This window comes from Meles meles, chromosome 3 (genome assembly GCF_922984935.1).
Source record: "Meles meles chromosome 3, mMelMel3.1 paternal haplotype, whole genome shotgun sequence".
NCBI classification, from domain to species: Eukaryota; Metazoa; Chordata; class Mammalia; order Carnivora; family Mustelidae; genus Meles; species Meles meles.
Window position 1 is genome coordinate 79,677,635 of NC_060068.1, and position 21,520 is coordinate 79,699,154.

General features: G+C 36.3%; 1 protein-coding gene across 1 annotated transcript in view; it reads left to right on the forward strand.

The window, feature by feature from the left end:
* The window catches only part of AP3B1 (adaptor related protein complex 3 subunit beta 1), a 284,643-nt gene that overhangs the window by 246,147 nt on the left and 16,976 nt on the right, over positions 1–21,520 (forward strand). Inside the window, exons 24-25 of the mRNA XM_046000421.1 lie at positions 5,271–5,355; positions 20,586–20,683. Of these exons, the coding sequence (XP_045856377.1) occupies positions 5,271–5,355; positions 20,586–20,683 (183 nt within the window). The remainder of the gene's footprint in view (positions 1–5,270; positions 5,356–20,585; positions 20,684–21,520) is intronic.

A 21,520-nucleotide genomic window follows, 5' to 3' on the forward strand; every position in this document is an offset into this window, starting at 1 on the left:
GGGAGAAAGGGGATAAAACAGCTTCTGAAAAAAAAAGAAAAGAAAAAAGAAAAAAAAAAAAAAAAAAGAAAGAAAAAAATTTAAAAAATAAAAAAAATAAAAAAATACAAAAAAGAAAGAAAAATATATATATTTAGATGAACTAGTCAAAAAATGTTAAAAAAGAAAAGGGTAAAAGTTTTAAAAAATTTAGCAGAAGAAGAAAAAAGAAAAAAGAAAAAAAAATTGAAAAAAGAAAAAAAAATTGAAAAAAGAAAAAAAAATTGAAGTAGCCGCAAGACTAACGAATCATGGGGAGAAAGCCATGAGTTCCGTGCTTTGCTTTCTCCTCCTCTGGAATTGCTCTGCTGTCTTAGGAATTGAATCTGCTTTCTCCTTGATAGATGAAATTCGTTCTGGCTGGATATTTTGTTGATCTTCTGGGGGAGGGGCCTGTTGTAGTGACTCTCAAGTGTCTTTGCCCGAGGCGGGATTGCACCGCCCTTACCGGCGGCCGGACTAAGTAATCGGCTCGGGTTCGCTTTTGGGAGCTTCTGTTCCCTGAACGCTTTCCGTAGAGTTCCGGAGGACGGGAATGAAAATGGCGGCCTCCCAGTCTCCGGCCCGGAGGAGCCGAGAGCCTGGGGCCCCACTCCTCAGTGCGCCCCCAGAGGACAGCACCCAATCACTCCCGTATCCCCAGCCTCTAGCCGCGCTCGGAGCTCACCCAGCCCGCGACCAGTTCAAGGTAACCCCGAGCTGAGAGTTCAGTCCTCGGCTCTGTCTTGGCAGCCGGCTTCTCCGTTCTAATAGCTGCGAGCTCTCCGACACTCTGACACCCCCGATCCTTCTGTGACCCTGCGGGGCCTGGGGCCACGCTGGCCCCGCGTGGGCTTCACCCCGGTTTAGCCCCTGGAGCAATGTCCCTCAGTGGAACAGACTTTTAAAAGTCCTGATTTTGTGCTCCGTTCCTCCGCCGCTTGCCGGGAGCCGGCCCCTCCCCCCGCGGTCTATCTTCCCGTCGTTTTAGATTCACTTCTCCGCCAGTCCTACCTTTCAGAAAGTGGTTGATTTTCTGTTTCTAGAGTTGCTGTTCTTCTTCTCTTCGCTCTCCCGTTGGATTTGTAGGTGTTTGCAATGTTTAGATAAGCTATCGAGCTGATCTCCTGCTACCTGATGTAGTCTCAGGCTGCTACTTCTCCGCCATCTTGACTCCTCTGTATTCTTTTTTTAGTGCTTCAAATCCAGCATTTTTTACCTAGTTAAAAAATTAGTTTAGTTTAAGAAATGTCAAGTAGCTGATAAATGAATTGTCTGAAGGTTGAAAATGTTAGCCAAAGGTTAAAACAGTAGAACAGTATTAACTTTTCTTCGAGCCGGCATAATGAGTTGATGAGTTGACCTTTTGTTGGCCTATGTAGAATAGAAGAAATAAATATAATAAATTTCATAATATGGCCTTAACACAGAAATAAAATATGAATATATACCATTGCTTCAGTACTAGCCATAGGCTTTCCTTTTCTTGGGCAAACTTTTATGACTGTAATGTTTTTTGTTTTTTTTTTTTCATTTTGTTGGCATTTTATTGAATACCCTCAAGATGTTGAGTTCTTTCTTGTGCAGTAAGACCACCTAGTCTCTTTTATCAGTAGATAACAGTAGAGTTACAGAGTATGATATACCTCAATTAGTCCTCCAGAAACATCTTAAGAATACAACAAAGAACAAATACTGTATTTTAATGTTTTTGTGAAATGAAGGAAATAAGACATTTATTTAATAACCACATATGTGTATGTTAAGGAGTCCAACAGCTTTCTTATTTGTCACCAGTCTGTTTTCTTTTTCTCTGTAATATGTAATGACTTTGGTCTGGATTTTCTCCTGCCTTTAGCATGAAACTGTATTTCTTGAAAGAGTATTAGGAATAATGTGCTGTCCCATTTTTCCCAAAGAGACCAAGTACATAAGAGATTTAAAATGCACATGAAGGGGCGCCTGGGTGGCTCAGTGGATTAAAGCCTCTGCCTTCAGCTCAGGTCATGATTCCGGGGTCCTGGGATTGAGCCCCGCGTCAGGCTCTCTGCTCAGCAGGGAGTCTGCTTCCTCCTCTCTCTCTGCTTGCCTCTCTGCCTACTTGTGATCTCTGTCTGTCAAATAAATAAATAAAATCTTAAAAAAAAAATAAAATACACATGAAAATTAGCAAGACAGGAAACAACGTGTGTTGGAGAGGATGAGGAGAAAGGGGAACCCTCTTACACTGTTGGTGGGAATGCAAGTTGGTGCAGCCACTTTGGAGAATAGTGTGGAGATTCCTTAAGAAATTAAAAATAGAGCTTCCCTATGACCCTGCAATTGCACTACTGGGTATTTACCCCAAAGATACAGATGTAGTGAAAAGAAGGGCCATCTGTACCCCAATGTTTAGAGCAGCAATGGCCACAGTCGCCAAACTGTGTAAAGAACCAAGAGGCCCTTCAACGGACGAATGGATAAGGAAGATGTGGTCCATATACACTATGGAGTATTATGCCTCCATCAGAAAGGATGAATACCCAACTTTTATATATGAACATGGACGGGACTGGAAGAGATTATGCTGAGTGAAATAAGTCAAGCAGAGAGAGTCAGTTATCATATGGTTTCACTTATTTGTGGAGCGTAACAAATAACATGGAGGACATGGGGAGATGGAGAGGAGAAGGGAGTTGAGGGAAATTGGAAGGGGAGACGACTCATGAGAGACTATGGACTCTGAAAAACAATCTGAGGGTTTGAAGAGGCCAGGGCGGGTGGGAGGTTGGGGGAGCCAGGTGGTATATTACGGAGGGCACGTATTGCATGGAGTACTGGGTGTGGTGCATAAACAATTCTGTTACACTGAAAAGAAATAAATAATAATAAAAAATGTTATTCAGAAAATAAATAAGTAAATAAAATAAAATGCACACACACACACACACACACACACACACACACACACACACCCCTTAGGCTCTGCACTATATTCACTGACTTTATGTCAACAATTGACAAGTTTGATTTCAGCTAGTATTTCACTAGTTACTGTACGACTGTGAAATCAAAGTCATTGACAGCCTGTGTGATTTCTTTTTTCATTATTAATGGTGTGGTCTAATAGAGCCCATGTTGTTCAGCCGTTTCTGTATAATCCTTTTATGTGTATAGCACTGATCCAGAGGTAGTATCCAAATACATACAACTAATTGAGTAAATTGAGTAAACTTTCCCAATGTAGTAGACTTCAAATAATATAAATCAATTATATGAATAGTTTTATGCTGATCACTTTGCTCTTGAAGCATTCATATAATAAAACATGCCATTGATCATGAGCTGTCCTCCAGAATTAGTGTGGCACTAAGCTCACGGTTAATTATCTTAAGCCTGAAAATGGTACCAAACTGTATCAAAGACTGCTATCAACAAGGCATCTTGCGAACTGTCACTTTGTCAAACGAAATACAAGGATACATGATGTGGAGAGATTTAAAACATGAACGCCATCATGTTTTGGAGATGACAGCGTTTGCCGCCTGTGTGTCAGCTGCAAATGAGACCAAACCCCAGTATATCTGTGGCACAGAAGAAGCATTAAGGAGTCACTAAAGTATATGACTAAATAGTGTGACTGACAGGGCTGTGAACTGATAAGGTGTAGCTGTAGGAAAAATGTAAACAAATATCATTGCAATTACTTGCTCTACAATAAAGTCAGTTTGCTAAAGATGTAGGCGGCAAGTCTTTTGGTACTTGTGAAGCATCCTGATAAATTTTAGATTTATAAACAAATGAAATTCAAATTGGAATCAGCAAACCAACATACACACCACTAACAAACCAATAACATTTTAAAATCAGCATCAAGGGGCTCCTGGGTGGCTCAGTCATTAAGGTCTGCTTTTGGCTCAGATCATGATCCCAGGGTTCTGTGATCGAGCCCCATACTGGGCTCCCTGCTCAGGGGGAAACCTGCTTCTCCCTCTCCCACTAACCCTGCTTGTTTTCCCTCTCTTGTTGTGTCTCTCTCTGCCAAGTAAATAAATAAAATCTTAAAAAAAAAAAAGCATCAAACAATTAATCCTGAACTTCATTGAACCTGTGAGACATAAATATACTTCTTAATATATTAAGTTTATTGAATTATTATTTGTCCCATCTGTACCATCGTTTCTATCATGGTTAGCATTAAATGGCAAACTTACCAATTACTTATCAATAGGACCTTCAATAGTCAGTCTCCCAGATTAGAGTGTCCTTGCTAAAATATAACTGCATCTTAATAAGATATATACAGAATAAAAAGGCAAATATAAAGCTACTGTGCGGTATGACTGCAGTTATTCTGAAGACTTTGAACAAAGTAGAAATCAAAAGTGGATGGTTTCTGTATAAATATATAATATATATTTTATTTTTTTTGTTTATACTAATATGTATAGTACTAATATTATATATTACCATATGTTTAAGATTCCTCATGATTCTAATGCATAGCCAAACTTCGTAATCATAAGCAGAATAAAATGTTGTCTTAAGTTTTATCACTGTCAACTGAAAGGAACTTGTATTATCTATTGAAAGAGTTATTTCCCATTCTTGGTTAGTTGATAGAGGAAGCTTCAGAAATTCTAGACCTCTAGGATGCCATTTTATTATTTGTTTTCTCATGATAATCTAATTAATTTTTCCTCCAATAATTCTTTAAATAATGCAATTAGACTTATTATTTTAGTTCCTATATTACCAGTTGTCTTGGTTAATTTCTGAATACAAATTGATTTCTTCTTGCAGCTTTGCTTTAATTTGCATTTTTAAATGTTGGATTTTTATTTCCACTTGAGATTTGGGATATTATTTAAAATTTACATTTTATATCTAGAATAAGTATTCCATAGTTGTAAGTACATAATCTCTAAAAAGCAGCCAAAGAGTCCTTTATAGTATAGTTGCTCCAAACAGGAATACATTTATGTCCTTCTCACCTTCAATACCTATAAAGACAATATCATAAAACATGAAATGATATATTTCTGAAACGGAAATACATGCAGAATTAAGTTATGGAAAAGAAAGTCTTCAAGCAGAAGAGTGAAATTACTTTATAATTTACTTTAATATTCTTAGTTTGAAATTGTTCTTATAAGCCATCATTAAATTTGACTGTTTTAACCAAACTACAAACATTACGTAAGTTTTCAAGGTTTAGTTTGCCTCTTTTCATGTCATCCATGTCTTCATGTCTAAATTATCTTATTTCCTAGAATCTCTCGAGCCTGAGGGATCCATTACTGTTTCAATGGGTATTGACTTTTGTGATTCCACTCAGACTGCCAGTTTCCAGTTGTGGTAAGTTCAATTGTTCTCCTGTATTTTATATTACCTGTAAAGGATAGCAGATCAAAAGCTAGGCTTTCAACAGCTTTTCTCTTTGAGAGACAAAATGTTTAAACAAATGTGCTTTTCTTTGACAATTTTTAGACTACAGTGGAATAGTTGTACAAATTGTAGTGTATGTATTTCTAGTATTTGTTACACAGCCAGCCATTACAGTCTGCGTGTATGACTGAAATTCACAGTTAAAGTAACAAGCTATTGCTATATGATATTTTATTTATTTTTATGTTATTTATTTATTTTAAATAATATTTAAATTTTTATATAATATATATTATATATTATATTATATATTATATATTATATATTATATATTATACATATAATATATATATTATATATTATATATATAATATATATTATATTTTTATATATTAAATAAATTATTTATATAATAAAATATTTATATTATTTATATTATTAAAATATTTATATTATTTATGTATTGCTATATGATATTTTATTTATTTATTTGACAGACAGAGATCACAAGTAGGCAGAGGCAGACAGAGAGAGAGAGGGAGAAGCAGGCTCCCTGCTGAGCAGAGAGCCCGATGCAGGGCTCAATCCCAGGACCCTGAGATCATGACCTGAGCCGAAGGCAGAGGCTTTAACCCACTGAGCCACCCAGGCGCCCCGCTATATGATATTTTTAATTGGTAACTCTGTGGTTTTAAAAAATTCATGAGGAAAATTCAGGAGAAATTAAAAATTTTAGTAATATTGAATAGCCCAGAGAAGATATCTTTTAAGATATCCTTTATGTTACCTTAAGGCTCTTAAGTAGAGAAGAATTGATTCTGTCAGTACCTAAAACCCATACATTTTTCTCTTTTTACTATTTTTTTCCCTTTTACTTTAATTTACAAACTGCTTCTGATAAAACTTGAAAAAGCAGAGAGAAGTTGGCAGAGGTTTTTTGGGTGAATACTGTTCAAAAGAACCTTTCTAGGATTGGATTTTATTAATGTTATAATTTTCATATAGTGTTTTATACATTTCTGATGAAGTCCAGAAGTCATTAGCAAATTAATACAAAGCTTTATTTATCCATCTTTAAGAATTATCTTTGAACTCTGACACTTTTCTGATACAGGATATGATTTGTTACTTTGATTTGAAATTGCTTTGTTTTTATTTGAACAAGAATTGAAACATTTTATTTATCTAAATTTTAGCTAGCTTACAAGAGAATTTGTTATGATAAAAATCACTGAGTTTAGGAAATAGACATTTTTAAATAAATTTATGGGTTAAATATAGTGAGCTTTTTTCTCTTGCATGTACCTATTCAATTTACCAATAATTCAGGCCTAATATTGTACCATTTATTGCTGAGAACCTGCAATGATGAATATAAGCAATGTAGCATAACACATTGATTTTATGCAGATCATCACCTTTATGTTTTGGGAGGTCTGCTATATTAGTGATATATAAAAACTGATTACTTTTCCCAACATTGCCTAGTAATTGTTTATTATTTTTCTATTAGACAAACAACACAGATCAATATTACCACAAGACTATGAGTAACATCACTCTAAATAGATTTGACTCCAACACCAGAGGTATATTCATTTTAATGATTCACCAATGTGAACCCAATGACAAAGCCCAAGTTAGGGCAAAATTAAGAACTAAAAAAATTATTTTTTCTTATCACTTTATATATTCTATATAATGAGGTAGGGGTTCTTAAAATACTTTTCATTGTAGATTTCCTCTGTAGTCCATTGGACAAGATTTGCATTTTATCTGTGATAATTAACTACAGTCCTTTAGGGATAAGTATGTAGGTAGTGTTTGATTTTTTTTTTTGTCCTACATTGAAGAGTGTATATGAACAATTTTTTCTCAATTTCTTTTATACTAATTTTAGGAAAATGATGAATTTATGTTATATAGAAAATACTATTATAAATACTTATATTAATATATTTTTCTATAGTGAATGTATAAATTATTTTAGATTTTATTGAATGCATAAACATACTAGATCAAAAATTATTTTTTTGTATGTTCCAAAAGAACACCTTGTCTTGCATCAAATGTAATTGATCCTGAAGCAATGTAATCACAATTACTCACTTTCTTAATTGGCCTGCCCAAAATCAGAAAATGGAAACCGATCGACAGTGTTTAAATCAATAGCTTCATAGTAGTGCTAGTGGGGGTAGGGAGATAGCAGTAATGGGTAGATCAATTAGTCTTTGATGCCAATCACTGATTGTGCCTTTTGCATAGTAAATAGCACTTTTTGCTTAGTGATGTGCTATATTAGTCTTGGTAGCTCAATAAAAAGGGGGAAAAAAGCAAGAATGGCTGATATTGAATTTTTTCCTTGAAATACATTATACAAATCGATAGGTAAAATTATGGGTAATAAGAGCATATTTGGTATGAAGCCTTCAGAAATGCTGAGAACATGGACTGTAAGCCTTTCTGATACACTTGTATTTATTAAAAGAAACAAGAGTAAAATGATTCTATTTTAGTCTCTACATTAATTCTGTATCATTATAGTTATATGATACATATATATATAGATAGAACTATTATATGTAGTTATATGAATACTTGATAAGTGTTAATATCTCTTTTTTTTGCTTTGCATTTTAAATGGTCATCAAATTAAGTTCTTGATTAAATTAATTGAGATTTAAAATGTGTATAATATACATAAATATATCTCTCTAAACGTAGATGCAATGCATAAACAGTTCTCTTGCTTATAATCAGCAGATATTAATGTGTAGCTGGTTTGCAAAATAATATGTCTTGGCTCAAGTTAGAGGGCTGAGCCCTAGCATCCACCCCTCTTTTTTGCCCCAAATCTACTAACAAGGCAGAAACACATTCTTTAGGAATGTGTACTAGAAACAAAGTGAAAGAATGTCATTAGCTCACCAGAAATTGTGAAGAATTGTTGGCATTTAGAAAGCAAATGGGAGCACATAACCAATAACAGAGAAAATAAAAACCACAGAGCAAAACACTCACCCAAAAAAACAATGGTAGGAACAAATCTAGCAGAATATCAAGTACAAAGTAAACAAGTGAAAAGAAAAGTTAGAGGAAGACATTCGTTGGAAAATCAAAGAACGGCTTCCAATCCCCAGTTCTCCAGCCTTACCCTACCTAGCAGTAGGCAACGTTCGCATTTAGTCAGAGACCTAAAAACTACTCTTTAATGAAAATGAACTACTTTCCTGGAAGAACTTTTGGTGCTGATGTGGGGGCCTAAGACAACAGCAGGGTTTGAGTTTGTGGGAAGGAGCCAGAGATGATCAGAGATGAAACGCAGTTCTGTCCAAGAGAGTAATATTCTCAGTTCTCTACCACTAGAGCAAAGTCACTCTTAAACCTGTTGTTGGAGAGATAAGGTCATTGCCTCTCGCCCTCCCAACTTCATATGCATGTAACCAGTCGTGTCTCACCCACAAGGAAACATAAGTTAGCCCACCAGGGGAGAGGAAACCACGGTGATAATACTATATATCAAACAGTTGCAGTATACTAGGCATTTTTCTAAACAATTGTGTTGTAAGTGTTAATTTATTTCATTCTCAAACAGTACCATAAGTATTACTATCCCATTTTGGAGGTGAATAAACTGAGGCACAGTAAGAGTAAGAAACTTGTCTAAAATATAGTTGATAGGGGTGCCTTGGGTGGCTCACTCGATTAAGTGTCTGCCTTCGGTTCAGGTCCTGATCCCGGGTCCTGTGATTGAGACCCACATTAGGCTCACTGCTCAGCAGGGAGTTTACTTCTCCCTCACCCTCTTCCTCCCCCTACCCCACTCATGTTCTCTCTCTATCAAATAAATAAAATAAAATCTTTAAAATAAATAAAATATAGTTAATAGATAGCAGACTTGCTGTGTGTGTTAATTAGCCAGTCCTTCATTATGAACATAAATGCACAGCTTAGGAGAACCAGACTTTTGAGGGGAAGCCTGTTTGAAAGGGAAGGCTCAAGGTCATTACAAAGACTCACCATGATGGGAGTAGACAGTTTGAGAAAGAGAAGAGATAGCTTTAAAAATTATCTTAATCTAATATAAGAGAACACTACATCTGTAAAGCAAGAACATAGTGCTTATTCTGGAAAAGGAGCAATTAGAAAATTTTAAATATATTCTTTGAAATTTAAAAATATAGTGCCAAAAGAAATTCAGTAGATGCGTAATAGAAAGCACACAGCTGAGTACTGATTTAGTGTTCTGTAAGAATGAGTCAGTGAAATCAACTGGAATAGAGAACAAAAAAAAAATGGAAACCATGCAAGAAAGGTTAAAGGAATCAATTTGTCTAATAAATCTAGAAGGAAAGAAAAGAAATAATAGAGGGAAGAAATAATTGAAGAAAATATAGAAGAAAAAAATTCCCAAGCAAAAGAAATGCACAAGCCTTCAGATTAAAATGACCCATCAAAGGTCAAGCAGGATGAATATGATCAACAATAAGACCATATTCTGATGAAATTTTTGATAAGGAGCAAGCTGTGGTAGTGTCTTTCGCAGTGGAAAAAAAAGCAGCTTACCTGAAAAAGAAAAAGAATGTGAATGAAATTAGATTTCTCATCAGTATTGTCATCATTTCTGGTTGCCAGAAGGCAAAGAACATGGCCTTTAAATTTTTAAGGAAACCGAATAGGCATTTTTCAGACAAGTAGATTCTGTCAGTTTACCACCCACAGATCCTTTCTGTGGTAAAAACCTTTGTTTAATGTGAAACAGAGAAAAACCTAGAGTCCAAAAAGAAGTAATGGACAAAGAATTCTGCCTGTAAAACCTATCAATGTGTAAAATAATCATTCACACAAAATGTAGAAAATAAATTTTAATAATAAATTGGAACCAAAATCTCAAAATGGACAAGTTTGAGAAGGAATGATGGTGTTTGGCAAAAGGATTGATTGGTGACAAAAAGATTAAATATGATTTAAAATATTAAAGCTACCCTCTAAACTAATGGGAATATGAGATGTAATAACCCCAAATAACTAGAGGCGAGAAGAAAAGAAGGGATTAAAACTTGATCACTTTAACAAAGGAGAAGAAAAAAGCATGGAAATTAGAACACAAAATAATATGGCTAGAAGGGGCCACACATACTAGTTATCATCATTCCTATCAGTAGGATAAATTCCATTTACATTAAATATGTAAAAAACAGAATTCAACATATGCTATTTATAAGAACCCCACCTTAAAAGAGAATGACGGAGGGTCACCTGAATGGCTCAATTGGTTAAGCATCCAACTCTGATTTCAGCTCAAATCATGTTCTCAGGGTCAGAGATTGAGCCCTACATTGGGCTGTATAGTCAGCATGGAGTCTGCTTGGGATTCTCTGTTTCCCTCTCCCTCTACCTGCCCCCGCCCTTAAATAAATAAATAAATCTTTAAAAAAGAATAAAAGAAAAATTGAGGATAGCAAAATGAAATCTATAAGTATGTGTGTATGTTATCAGAAAGATGATAAAAAGAAAATGGGGTGGTACTAACACTAAAAAAATTTTAAAGCACTTCATATTAAGAAAATTGTCCTATTCATTGCAATCCTCTACAAGAATATAAGTTACAAACTTTTCAGTAACATAGCTTTCTAATATGTAAAGCAAAAAGTAATGAAATCTTAGGAGAAATTGACAAAGCCATTTGTTAACAAAGAGGAAGATAGATATTTAATAAACATTCAGGTAGATATAAATATATACATAACTTCACAAAATTTCAGTAATTCAGTTATCTGACTTGACATATGTGTATTTGCAAAGAATTCCTTTTTTTCCTGACTACAAAAAAAAACATTTTTTAAAAAAGGGTAGAACGTACAAGAAAGTTAGAAAAACTGTAGGCTAATATGATTAGAGATTAAAAAAAAAAAAAAAAAGACATGGGGCGCCTGGGTGGCTCAGTGGGTTAAGCCTCTGCCTTTGGCTCAGGTCATGATCTCAGGGTCCTGCCATTAGCCCTACATCGGCCTCTTTGTGCCTGCCTCTCTGCCTACTTGTGATATCTCTCTCTGTCAAATAAATAAATAAAATCTAAAAAAAAAAAAAAGACATAAGAAAGATCAGAAAAGAGGAAGATGATAAAAAGCTTCTGAATTACAAAATTATATTATACTCTATTATTCTACAGAATTATATTCTGTAGCAGTGATTCAGAATATTTAGATGAAATAAATGGTTTCCTAGAAGAAATATGTTAGGAATAAAATTGACTAAATTGTACCAGAACTTCAGAAAAAAGATAATTTCTCTATTATTAAAACTTCTCTAGATCAGAGAAACATGAGGGAAGTATCCATGTCATTCTATAAAGCTCAGCATCACCTCAATTTTACTTTCTTTTTAAAAGATTTTACTTGTTTATTATTTACTTATTTGAGAGAGAGAAAGAGAGCTAGCACAAATGAGGCGTGGGCAGGGAGAGGGAGAAGCAGACTCTCCACTGAGCACGGATCCCCACATGGGGCTCAATCCCAGGACCTTGAGATCATTACTAGAGCTGAGGGCAGACACTTAACCAACTGAGCCACCCAGGCACCCCACCCCTGTTTTAAAACCTGAAAGGATAGCACATGAGTATACATACTACTTGGTTTTATAAATTCAAATGACTTCTGGACCATACAAGTTACCTAATTCACATGAAGTAGCAAAAGGATTCTCTTTTAAGTCAGAAAAGTAAAAGAAGGTTATCCATCTTCAACACTATTTCACATTATATGGAAGTTCTAGCTGATATAGGAAGACAAGTAAACACAGAGGTAGAAATCCTGGAAGGAAGAGACTGAATTATCATTTTTATCCAGTATAATTATCAACATAAAAAGTCTTAGAATCAACAGAAAATCTAATTAATGAGTTTAGAAATGTGGTACAAAATCATTAAATGGAAACCATTAACATTTCTATTTAACAGGAATGACCAATTTTAAAACATTACGGATAAAATTATTCTATTTAAAAGAATAGCAAAAGGAATAAATTAACAAGAAATACCTGTGTGGGAATTAAATAAATGTACCTGAAACTTTCCTGAAGGCATGAAAAGAAGTAAAATAATACATGTACTATGTTCCTAAGTGGGAGACAGTACTTTTTCTTCAAATTAATCTTCAACTTAGTGTGATTGTAGGCACAATTCCAGTAGGACTTTCCAGGGAACTTGACAAATTTTTTAAAATGTAACTGGAAAAGAAAATGTCATAAATCATAAAATATTATAAATAAAAAATTCTAGAAGTATTTAAATGTGATATGCACAAATGTTTTCATATTCTTTGGGAGCAAATGTCTTAAATAAAATACAATATTCAGAAAGCAAAAGAGAAAAGAGATCAGGTTTAACTATTAAAAATTTTATACTTCTCGGGATGCCTGGGTGGCTCAGTTGGTTAAGCGGTTGCCTTCGGCTCAGGTCATGATCCCAGCATCCTGGGATCGAGTCCCACATCCGGCTCCTTGCTCAGTGGGGAGCCTGCTTTGCCCTCTGACTCTGCCTGCTACTCTGTCTGCCTGTGCTCACTCTCTCTCTCTCTCTCTCTGACTAATAAATAAATAAAATCTTTAAAAAAAAAATTTTATACTTCTCTACAAAGAAGAAAAAGTCGATACCATAACAGGTGAGTGATGGTGAGAAAGTACTGCAGCATATGTAGCAGACAAAAGTTTAATAACCAGAATATGTACGGAACTTTCACAGTCAATACAAAGGAATTCAGTAGAAAGGTGGAGAAGGGCTAAGGATAGCCAGTTTACAAGAAAAGAAATGTAAATGGCCAATAAACATAAGATTTTCAGCATCACTAGCAGCAGAGAAATCAAAATTAAAATATTTTACCAGTCAGATTGGCAAAAAAATTTTTTTAAAAATTTTATGTATTTATTTGTCAGAGACCACAGGTAGGCAGAGAGGCAGGCAGGAGAGAGGGGGAAGCAGGCTCCCCGCTGAGCAGAAAGCCCAACACGGGGCTCGATCCCAGGTCCCTGAAATCATGACCTGAGCTGAAGGCAGAGGCCCAACCCATTGAGCCCCCCAGGCGCCCCAGATTGGCAAAATTTTAAAAAAAGTTTAGTATCTGACATTGACAGGGCATGTACTGTAGTACACTGTTTATGGAATCTTAATTGCACCACCTTTTTGGGGGCAGTTTGGCACTACCAAAATGCTTAATGTTCATACTCTTCTACTTAACAATGGCCTCTTCAGGGAATCAGGCCTAGGGAAATATTGCTGCTTGTGCAGAAGAAAATAGATCTAGCCGAGGGTATTAGGTAAGCATTGTTTACAGTAGAGAAGATTGCAAATGAGACTGAATAGGGAAATGCTGAAATAAATTCTGATACAACTTTATTATATATGGAGATTTTGAGTATCTGTTATGGGATTAAGCACTATATTGGCTATGTTGTTTTATCTAATCATTAAAAGTAGCCTGCAAGGTAAGTTCCATTTTTCTTAACTTCATAGATAAGGAAACTTGAGTTTCACAATAGACTCCTTGTCCATTTTCTCTTACCTAGAAATTTTACCAGTTTGGATCCCATGAGTTTGTGAAATAAAACTGTACGTAGTACAAGTATATGCATTACAGTTAAATATGACAAGCAGAATCTTGTATTACATTAAACTGTTATGCCATTTGAGCGCATATAACTAGGCTATTTAGAGCTGCCTAATAATAATACTTTGTTGACCTATTAATTCATAGATGCACATGTATCACTACTCATTTTCACCATTCCCTATCCATGCCAACTTATCTATGTTTAGCCCTACATACAACCAAAGGGCAATCAAAAGAAAAAGAGGTGGGAGGAGAGAGAAGGAAAGCTATAGAGAGAGAGAAGTAACCAACAAAAAAGGGCAACATGGTAGAAAAGGAGGGACATAGAAAACTATGGAGGACATTCTAGACCACTAATATAAATGAACAGTAATAAAAATATAAATGAAAGTAGAGTTTCCTCAAAGTAAAGAGGGAGCATTCCACCAAACTGGCTTATGAAGTATGTTAAATGCTAATTATATTAGTTAGATTTTGCATTCACTTGTATGTAACAGAAACCCAAATGGGAGTTTCTAAACCAAATGGGATTTATTATTCTACAAGTACAAGAACAGAGGTCAGCAGTTAGAGATGCTCAAGTAGCCACACAATGCCTCCTGGGTCTTTCCAGTGGGTTGTTTTTGTCTGTCTGTTTTTTGTTGTTGGTTGGTTTTTTCCCCCTCCATATGCTTATTTCATTAGCATGTGCCTGCCAGTCCTCACAGTTACAATATGGCTGCTCTACTCTCAGGCTTCTATCTGCATTCCAGACTAAAAAAAAGGAGAAAACAAGTGACATGGAGGGGAACCATGTCTATGTTAGAAAAGCCAAACTTTCCCAGAAATCTCCTGCAGACTTCTGTTTATGTTTCATTGGTTGTACCTGGGTTACTTGATCTCTCCTAGCCACGAGAGAGGCTAAGAGAGACAGTGTTTCAGGGGGACACATTGTCTACCTGAACAAAGTCAGAGTTATGTCAGGTAGTATCAGCAAGTAGTATCTGCTGAATAAGCAGCAAATAGTATCTGCTAAAACAGTGTTCCGGTTTTGTTTACATTTGCCACATAAGACCTGTTTTGGATGAACTTCTTTTCATAGTTTTTCATACATTTCATACATAACGTTAACCATTTTACCAGCTACAGAAAATAAAATATCGTTAGCCAAAAGCAACAAAACTAAAGCATACCTGGTCAAGTTGAGTCATATATATTGCAGATTTCTATGGGAAAATTTCAGGATCACTTTTTCCCTCCAAAATTAAACCTGCTGCTTACCAACCTAGATTTTCATATATGCTTTAGAAGGCACATGTTTCCCTTCTTTCCTTGCTCTCCCACCCTCCTCCCCTCTGGGAACCAGAGCTGTACAGCTACGTGTGTGTGTGTGTGTGTGTGTGTGTGTGTGTGTGTGTGCGCGCACGTGCGTGTGTGTGTTTAAGATTTTATTTATTTATTTGAGAGAGACAGAAATCGAGAGATCATGAGCAGCGTTGTGGGGAGGAGGCAGGGCAAGGGGGAGAAGCAGACTGCTGAGTAGGGAGCCCAGTGGACCCTGGGATCATGACTTGAGCTGAAGACAGACACTTAACTGACTGAGCCACCCAAGAGCCCCTGTACAGCTACCTTTAATCAATGGCACAAATGGTATCCTTCAGGACTATTGGAAAGGAATCATTTCATCTGTAATTAAAAAGAAAATACAAGGTAATGATAGTGTAATATAATTTCACCCAGTGGTCACATTTTAATTGTATTTCTCTATTAGTGAAATATTTCTACCATGCCCTCCCTACATGTATAAATATATTTATATATATTATATATGCCATATATCTCATATATACATATATACATTATATATTCATGTATATATATATTCATATATAGTATATATAAATGGTATGTATATAAATTTTATTTGTGTGTGTGTGTCCCTATCCATTTACTCCATCAGCCTTTACTTATCTCTTCCAATATGACTTAGCCTTCCACTATATCAGGTGTGGTCTCATCCATCACCATATCTGTCCCTTTTAATTCTAAACTACCCCCATTCCCCCTGTTCTCAGTGCTGCCCACCTTAGGAGTACAGCCCTGTATAGCAGAATAAAAAAAGTAGATCTAGGTGCTGGGAAAATTGGACAGCCACATGCAGAAAAATGAAATTGGACCACTTCCTTACACCACACACGAAAATAGACTCAAAACGGATGAAGGACCTCAATGTGAGAAAGGAATCCATCAAAATCCTTGAGGAGAACGCAGGCAGCAACCTCTTCGACCTTAGCCGCAGCTAAGCTAACATCTTCCTAGGAACATCGGCAAAGGCAAGGGAAGCAAGGGCAAAAATGAACTATTGGGATTTCATCAAGATCAAAAGCTTTTGCACAGCAAAGGAAACAGTGAACAAAACCAAAAGACAACTGACAGAATGGGAGAAGATATTTGCAAACAACATATCAGATAAAGGGCTAGTTCCAAAATCTATAAGGAACTTAGCAAACTCAACACCCAAAGAACAAACAATCCAATCAAGAAATGGGCAGAGGACATGAACAGACATTTCTGCAAAGAAGACATCCAGATGGCCAACAGACACATGAAAAAGTCCTCCACATCACTCGGCATCAGGGAAATACAAATCAAAACCACAATGAGAATGAGAGACTATGGACTCTGAAAAACAACTAGAGGGTTATGAAGGGGCGGCGGGGGGGTGGGGGGGTTGGGAGGTTGAGGGACCAGGTGGTGGGTAATGAGGAGGGCACGTACTGCATGGAGCACTGGGTGTGATGCCAAAACAATGAACACTGTTATGCTGTAAATAAACAAAAACAAACAAACAAACAAAAAAAAACCACAATGAGATATCACCTCACACCAGTCAGAATGGCTAAAATTAACAGGTCAGGAAATGACAGATGCTGGCGAGGATGTGGAGAAAGGGGAACCCTCCTACACTGTTGGTGGGAATGCAAGCTGGTGCAACCACTCTGGAAAACAGCATGGAGGTTCCTCAAAATGTTGAAAATAGAACTACCCTATGACCCAGCAATTGCACTACTGGGTATTTACCCTAAAGATACAAACGTTGTGATCCGAAGGGGCACATGTACCTGAATGTTTATAGCAGCAATGTCTACAATAGCCAAACTATGGAAAGAACCTAGATGTCCATCAACAGATGAATGGATAAAGAAGAAGTGGTATATATACACAATGGAATACTATGCAGCCATCAAAAGTAATGAAATCTTGCCATTTGCGACGACGTGGATGGAACGAGAGGATATCATGCTTAGTGAAATAAGTCAATCAGAGAAAGACAACTATCATATGATCTCCCTGATATGAGGACGTGGAGATGCAACATGGGGGGTTAGGGGGATAGGAGAAGAATAAATGAAACAAGATGGGATTGGGAGGGAGACAAACCATAAATGACTCTTAATCTCACAAAACAAACTGGGGGTTGCTGAGGGGAGGTGGGGTTGGGAGAGGGGGAGGGGGTTATGGACATTGGGGAGGGTATGTGCTATGGTGAGTGCTGTGAAGTGTGTAAACCTGGTGATTCACAGACCTGTACCCCTGGGGATAAAAATACATTATATGTTTATAAAAAAAAAAAGAAAAAGGATGAATACCCAACTTTTGTAGCAACGTGGACGGGACTGGAAGTGATTATGCTGAGTGAAATAATTCAAGCAGAGAGAGTCAAGTATCATTTGGTTTCACTTATTTGTGGAGCATAACAAATGACATGGAGGACATTGGGAGTTGGAGAGGAGAAGGAAGTTGAGGGAAATTGGAAGGGGAGGCGAACCATAAGAGACTATGGACTCTGAAAAACAACCTGAGGGTTTTGAAGGGACGGGGGTGGGAGGTTGGGGGAACCAGGTGGTGGGTAATAGGGAGGGCACATATTGCCCGGAGCACTGCGTGTTGTGCAAAAACAATGAATACTGTTACGCTGAAAAAATTAATAAATTAAAAAAAAAAAAACCCTGCCTAAACTATTAAATTAGATTCCTAACTAATCTACTGCTTTGGGTTTCTCCTCTCCTGCATCTTACATGCTGCCACTAGAGATTCTGAAATACCATAGGATCATTTATTTAATAACAATGTGAAAAGTCTCTGGTAGTTTTCCTTGTTTGTTAAAGAAACATTGAACCACTTTTGTCTTAGGTATACGCATGAAGTAATCATACACTTGGTCATACAAATCAGGACACGTTAGAGAGTGAAGGGAGACATTAACTGAACAGGATTTCATGACAACCACCACAAACTGAGACTGCCCTGGGAGAAGAAGGGTGAAGGGTCACAAATGGAGATGGTATTCTTTACAGAGTGCCCCCAGCCTCATCTGCTGACATACCACACTGCTCACCATTCCCAACAGAGGTCTAGAATACCTGGAATGCCCCTCTCCATCCTGTTGGAAGTCCATCTCTACCTCACTCCTGCAGAATTAATCAATCCCTCTTCTGTGGGCTATAATATTCTCCACATATTTCTAATGTAGCATTTACCATTTTATAAACCTAATTGAACTCTTCCTCTCTCACTGACTTTTAAACCTTTAGGGTCAGTCTCACTTGTCTTTACATCAATACCCAGGTACTTGCACAGTACATGGGATTTGGTTTGTATTCAGTAAATGTATATTGAATTAATAAATAAATTGGATTTGTGGGTTTGCCTTAGACAATCCACAGGTGAATGACTCAAAACATTATTTATTTATTTATTTATTTTTGGCTGGTCTTTGCCTTGTTCTGTCAAAAAATAAAAGGCAGGGGCGCCTGGGTGACTCAGTGAGTTAAGGCCTCTGCCTTCGGCTCAGGTCATGATCTCAGGGTCCTGGGATTGAGCCCCGCATCGGGCTCTCTGCTGGGCGGGGAGACTGCTTCCCCCTCTCTCTCTGCCTGCTTCTCTGCCTGCTTGTGATCTCTCTCTCTGCCAAATAAATAAAATCTTAAATGAATAAATAAAAGGCAGCTTATAAAAATACATTCTATAATAGCATAAATACAGATTTTCTTTTTATAAAGGGTTTCTTAACCTCATGTTTGTTATTTTTTTATCCACAGTCCCCATCTCCCTGTCCACCTTCCCACTGACCATGGCATGCAGTTCTAACATGAAAGTAGAAGTCCTTTTGGGGATAGAATCTTTCCTGATAAAAAGGAATAGTTGTGGTTGGCTCACTTTTTTTCACTACTCTTCCATTATCACTATTTCTTCTTCAGCGGAATGTAAAAGTGCTACCTAGAGATGGAGCAGCCATCTGGCAATCATGAAAATGAAAACCAACACACTAGGGAGCTGGAGTTAAAAGCTAGAGAAACCTGGGTCCCCAGAAGCATCTTTAGGCCATTGAATCAGCCTTTGGTAACTCCAGGATTTGTTGTGTACTAAACAATAAGTGTCTTTGTCTTAGTTGGGTTTTCTGCTTATTTGCAGCCAAACGTATTCCTCACTGATACACTCATCAACTTAACTTGAAATATGTAACCTGAAAAAAATTTTAAAGTTTAATAATTTTTTAGAGATTAGTGTCTATTCTAAAATTAAAATCAGTGCACTCAGTATTATTATTCTATCTAATATGGGTACAAATTTGCCTTTCCTAAATCCTTCATATCCTGTCATTTGAAATAACTTTTAGAACATGTTGATCAATAATGCTAATGAAAAACACTACTAAAAAATGAGTTTTTTTTTTAAAACAAGTTTGCAAGTGAGGTATTGCTTTATTAGCGTATATCTAAGCACAGTATGGTCACTACATTTTATTTTCTACATTTATTTTTACTAAAGACTCATTTTTTTTTAAGATTTTATTTATTTGAAAGAGAGAGAGAACAAGCAGGGGGAGCAGGAGAGGGAGAAGCAGACTCCCCGTTGAGCTGAGAGTTTGACAATGGGGCTTGATCCCAGGACCCTGGCATCAAGACCTGAGCCAAAGGCAGACACTTAACTCACTGAGCCACCCAGGGACCCCTAAAAACTAATATTTTTAAATGGAGATCTTAACATCTAAGACTACAGCACTCCCTTTTCTACACTTTAAACATACACAGTAAAGAGAAAATATTACTTCTTTATAAGCTGCATGAAGCATTCCTTTGGTAGTAACGGGTATATGTAGCCTTGATGCTTATCTATTTCTAAAAGTCCTACATCATCAAGTGGTATTATTTGCTATTAATTAAACAATTAAAAAATTGTTTTCCGGGGTGCCTGGGTGGCTCAGTGGGTTAAAGTGGGTTAAAGCCTCTGCCTTCGGCTCAGGTCATGATCCCAGGGTCCTGGGATCGAGCCCCACATCGGGCTCTCTGCCTGCCTCTCTGCCTACTTGTGATCTCTGTCTGTCAAATAAATAAAAATAAAATCTTTAAAAAAATTGTTTTCCAATTGACATAACAGATGTATTTCTCAGCAAATAGTGTTGAAAATTTTTTCAAGCCCTTTTAGCTGTGCTAGTTAAGCCAAGATCTTGTACTCTATATGCGGACATATGCTTTAATTACATTTAACTGCATAGTATTAAAGAGAATGTTTTTTAAGGATTTTGTCAGCTTTGATATGTTTTTCTCTTAGTACCAAGGACGATTGCTTCAATGTTAATATTCAGCCACCTGTTGGAGAACTGCTTTTACCTGTGGCCATGTCAGAGAAAGATTTTAAGAAAGAACAAGGTGAGAGATTACTACAATTTACTAGAAATTGACATCCCAAATGATATGTGCTCATTCTTCTGTCTGGTCTCTAAAATAAAGTACCATATATGCATAGCCATTAACAGATGTCCGTGAATAATCTTCAATTTTTCCTAATTGTTTACTTCCATAAAATAACCTTAAAAGTATATGTTTGTCTACATTCCTAGCATACTTGAAAATTGATTAATATGTCTTTAATAAATTAACTTTTCACTTCTGGGAGTTGTGGGTTTGTCAACCTAATGAACTCATGTGTTTTGTATTAGTGAAAATGTGAGGGATTTGAGACTTACCAAAGTTCTACCACTATAAATATTGTGTTTCTGTATTTTCTTCTACTGTAGAACTGTTTTTCATGTCCTACTAATGTATTTCTCCCTGTACACCTTAGGGTGCCTCACCATTCAAGAAAAGTCCTAATTTTAACATCAAAATACCTCCATTTTCTTTTGACCTAATTCTATAGTAGGGAAATGCTGTGTTGCCCGGATGTATCAGAGCTGAAATATTCTGAAATATGCACCTAAAAAGAAAATATTTTCAGTAGAATGGAAGTATTAATATGTTGTGCTTGCCCAAGAGTGCAGCATACCTACTAATAAAAATAAATTTTATTTTCTTATATGAATAAGGGGAAGTAACTATGACTTGATGTGTTTAATTAAAGATTATATAAAACTAGGGCATGTTTAAATGGAATAGTCAATAATTTTTTAAAGTTGATGTGAAGGTAGGCTATTTTGCTCTCTAAAGGGGTTATCATACAAAGATTCCTTCATCTTGGTGTTCGTTGAATCATATCCGTCATGCTTC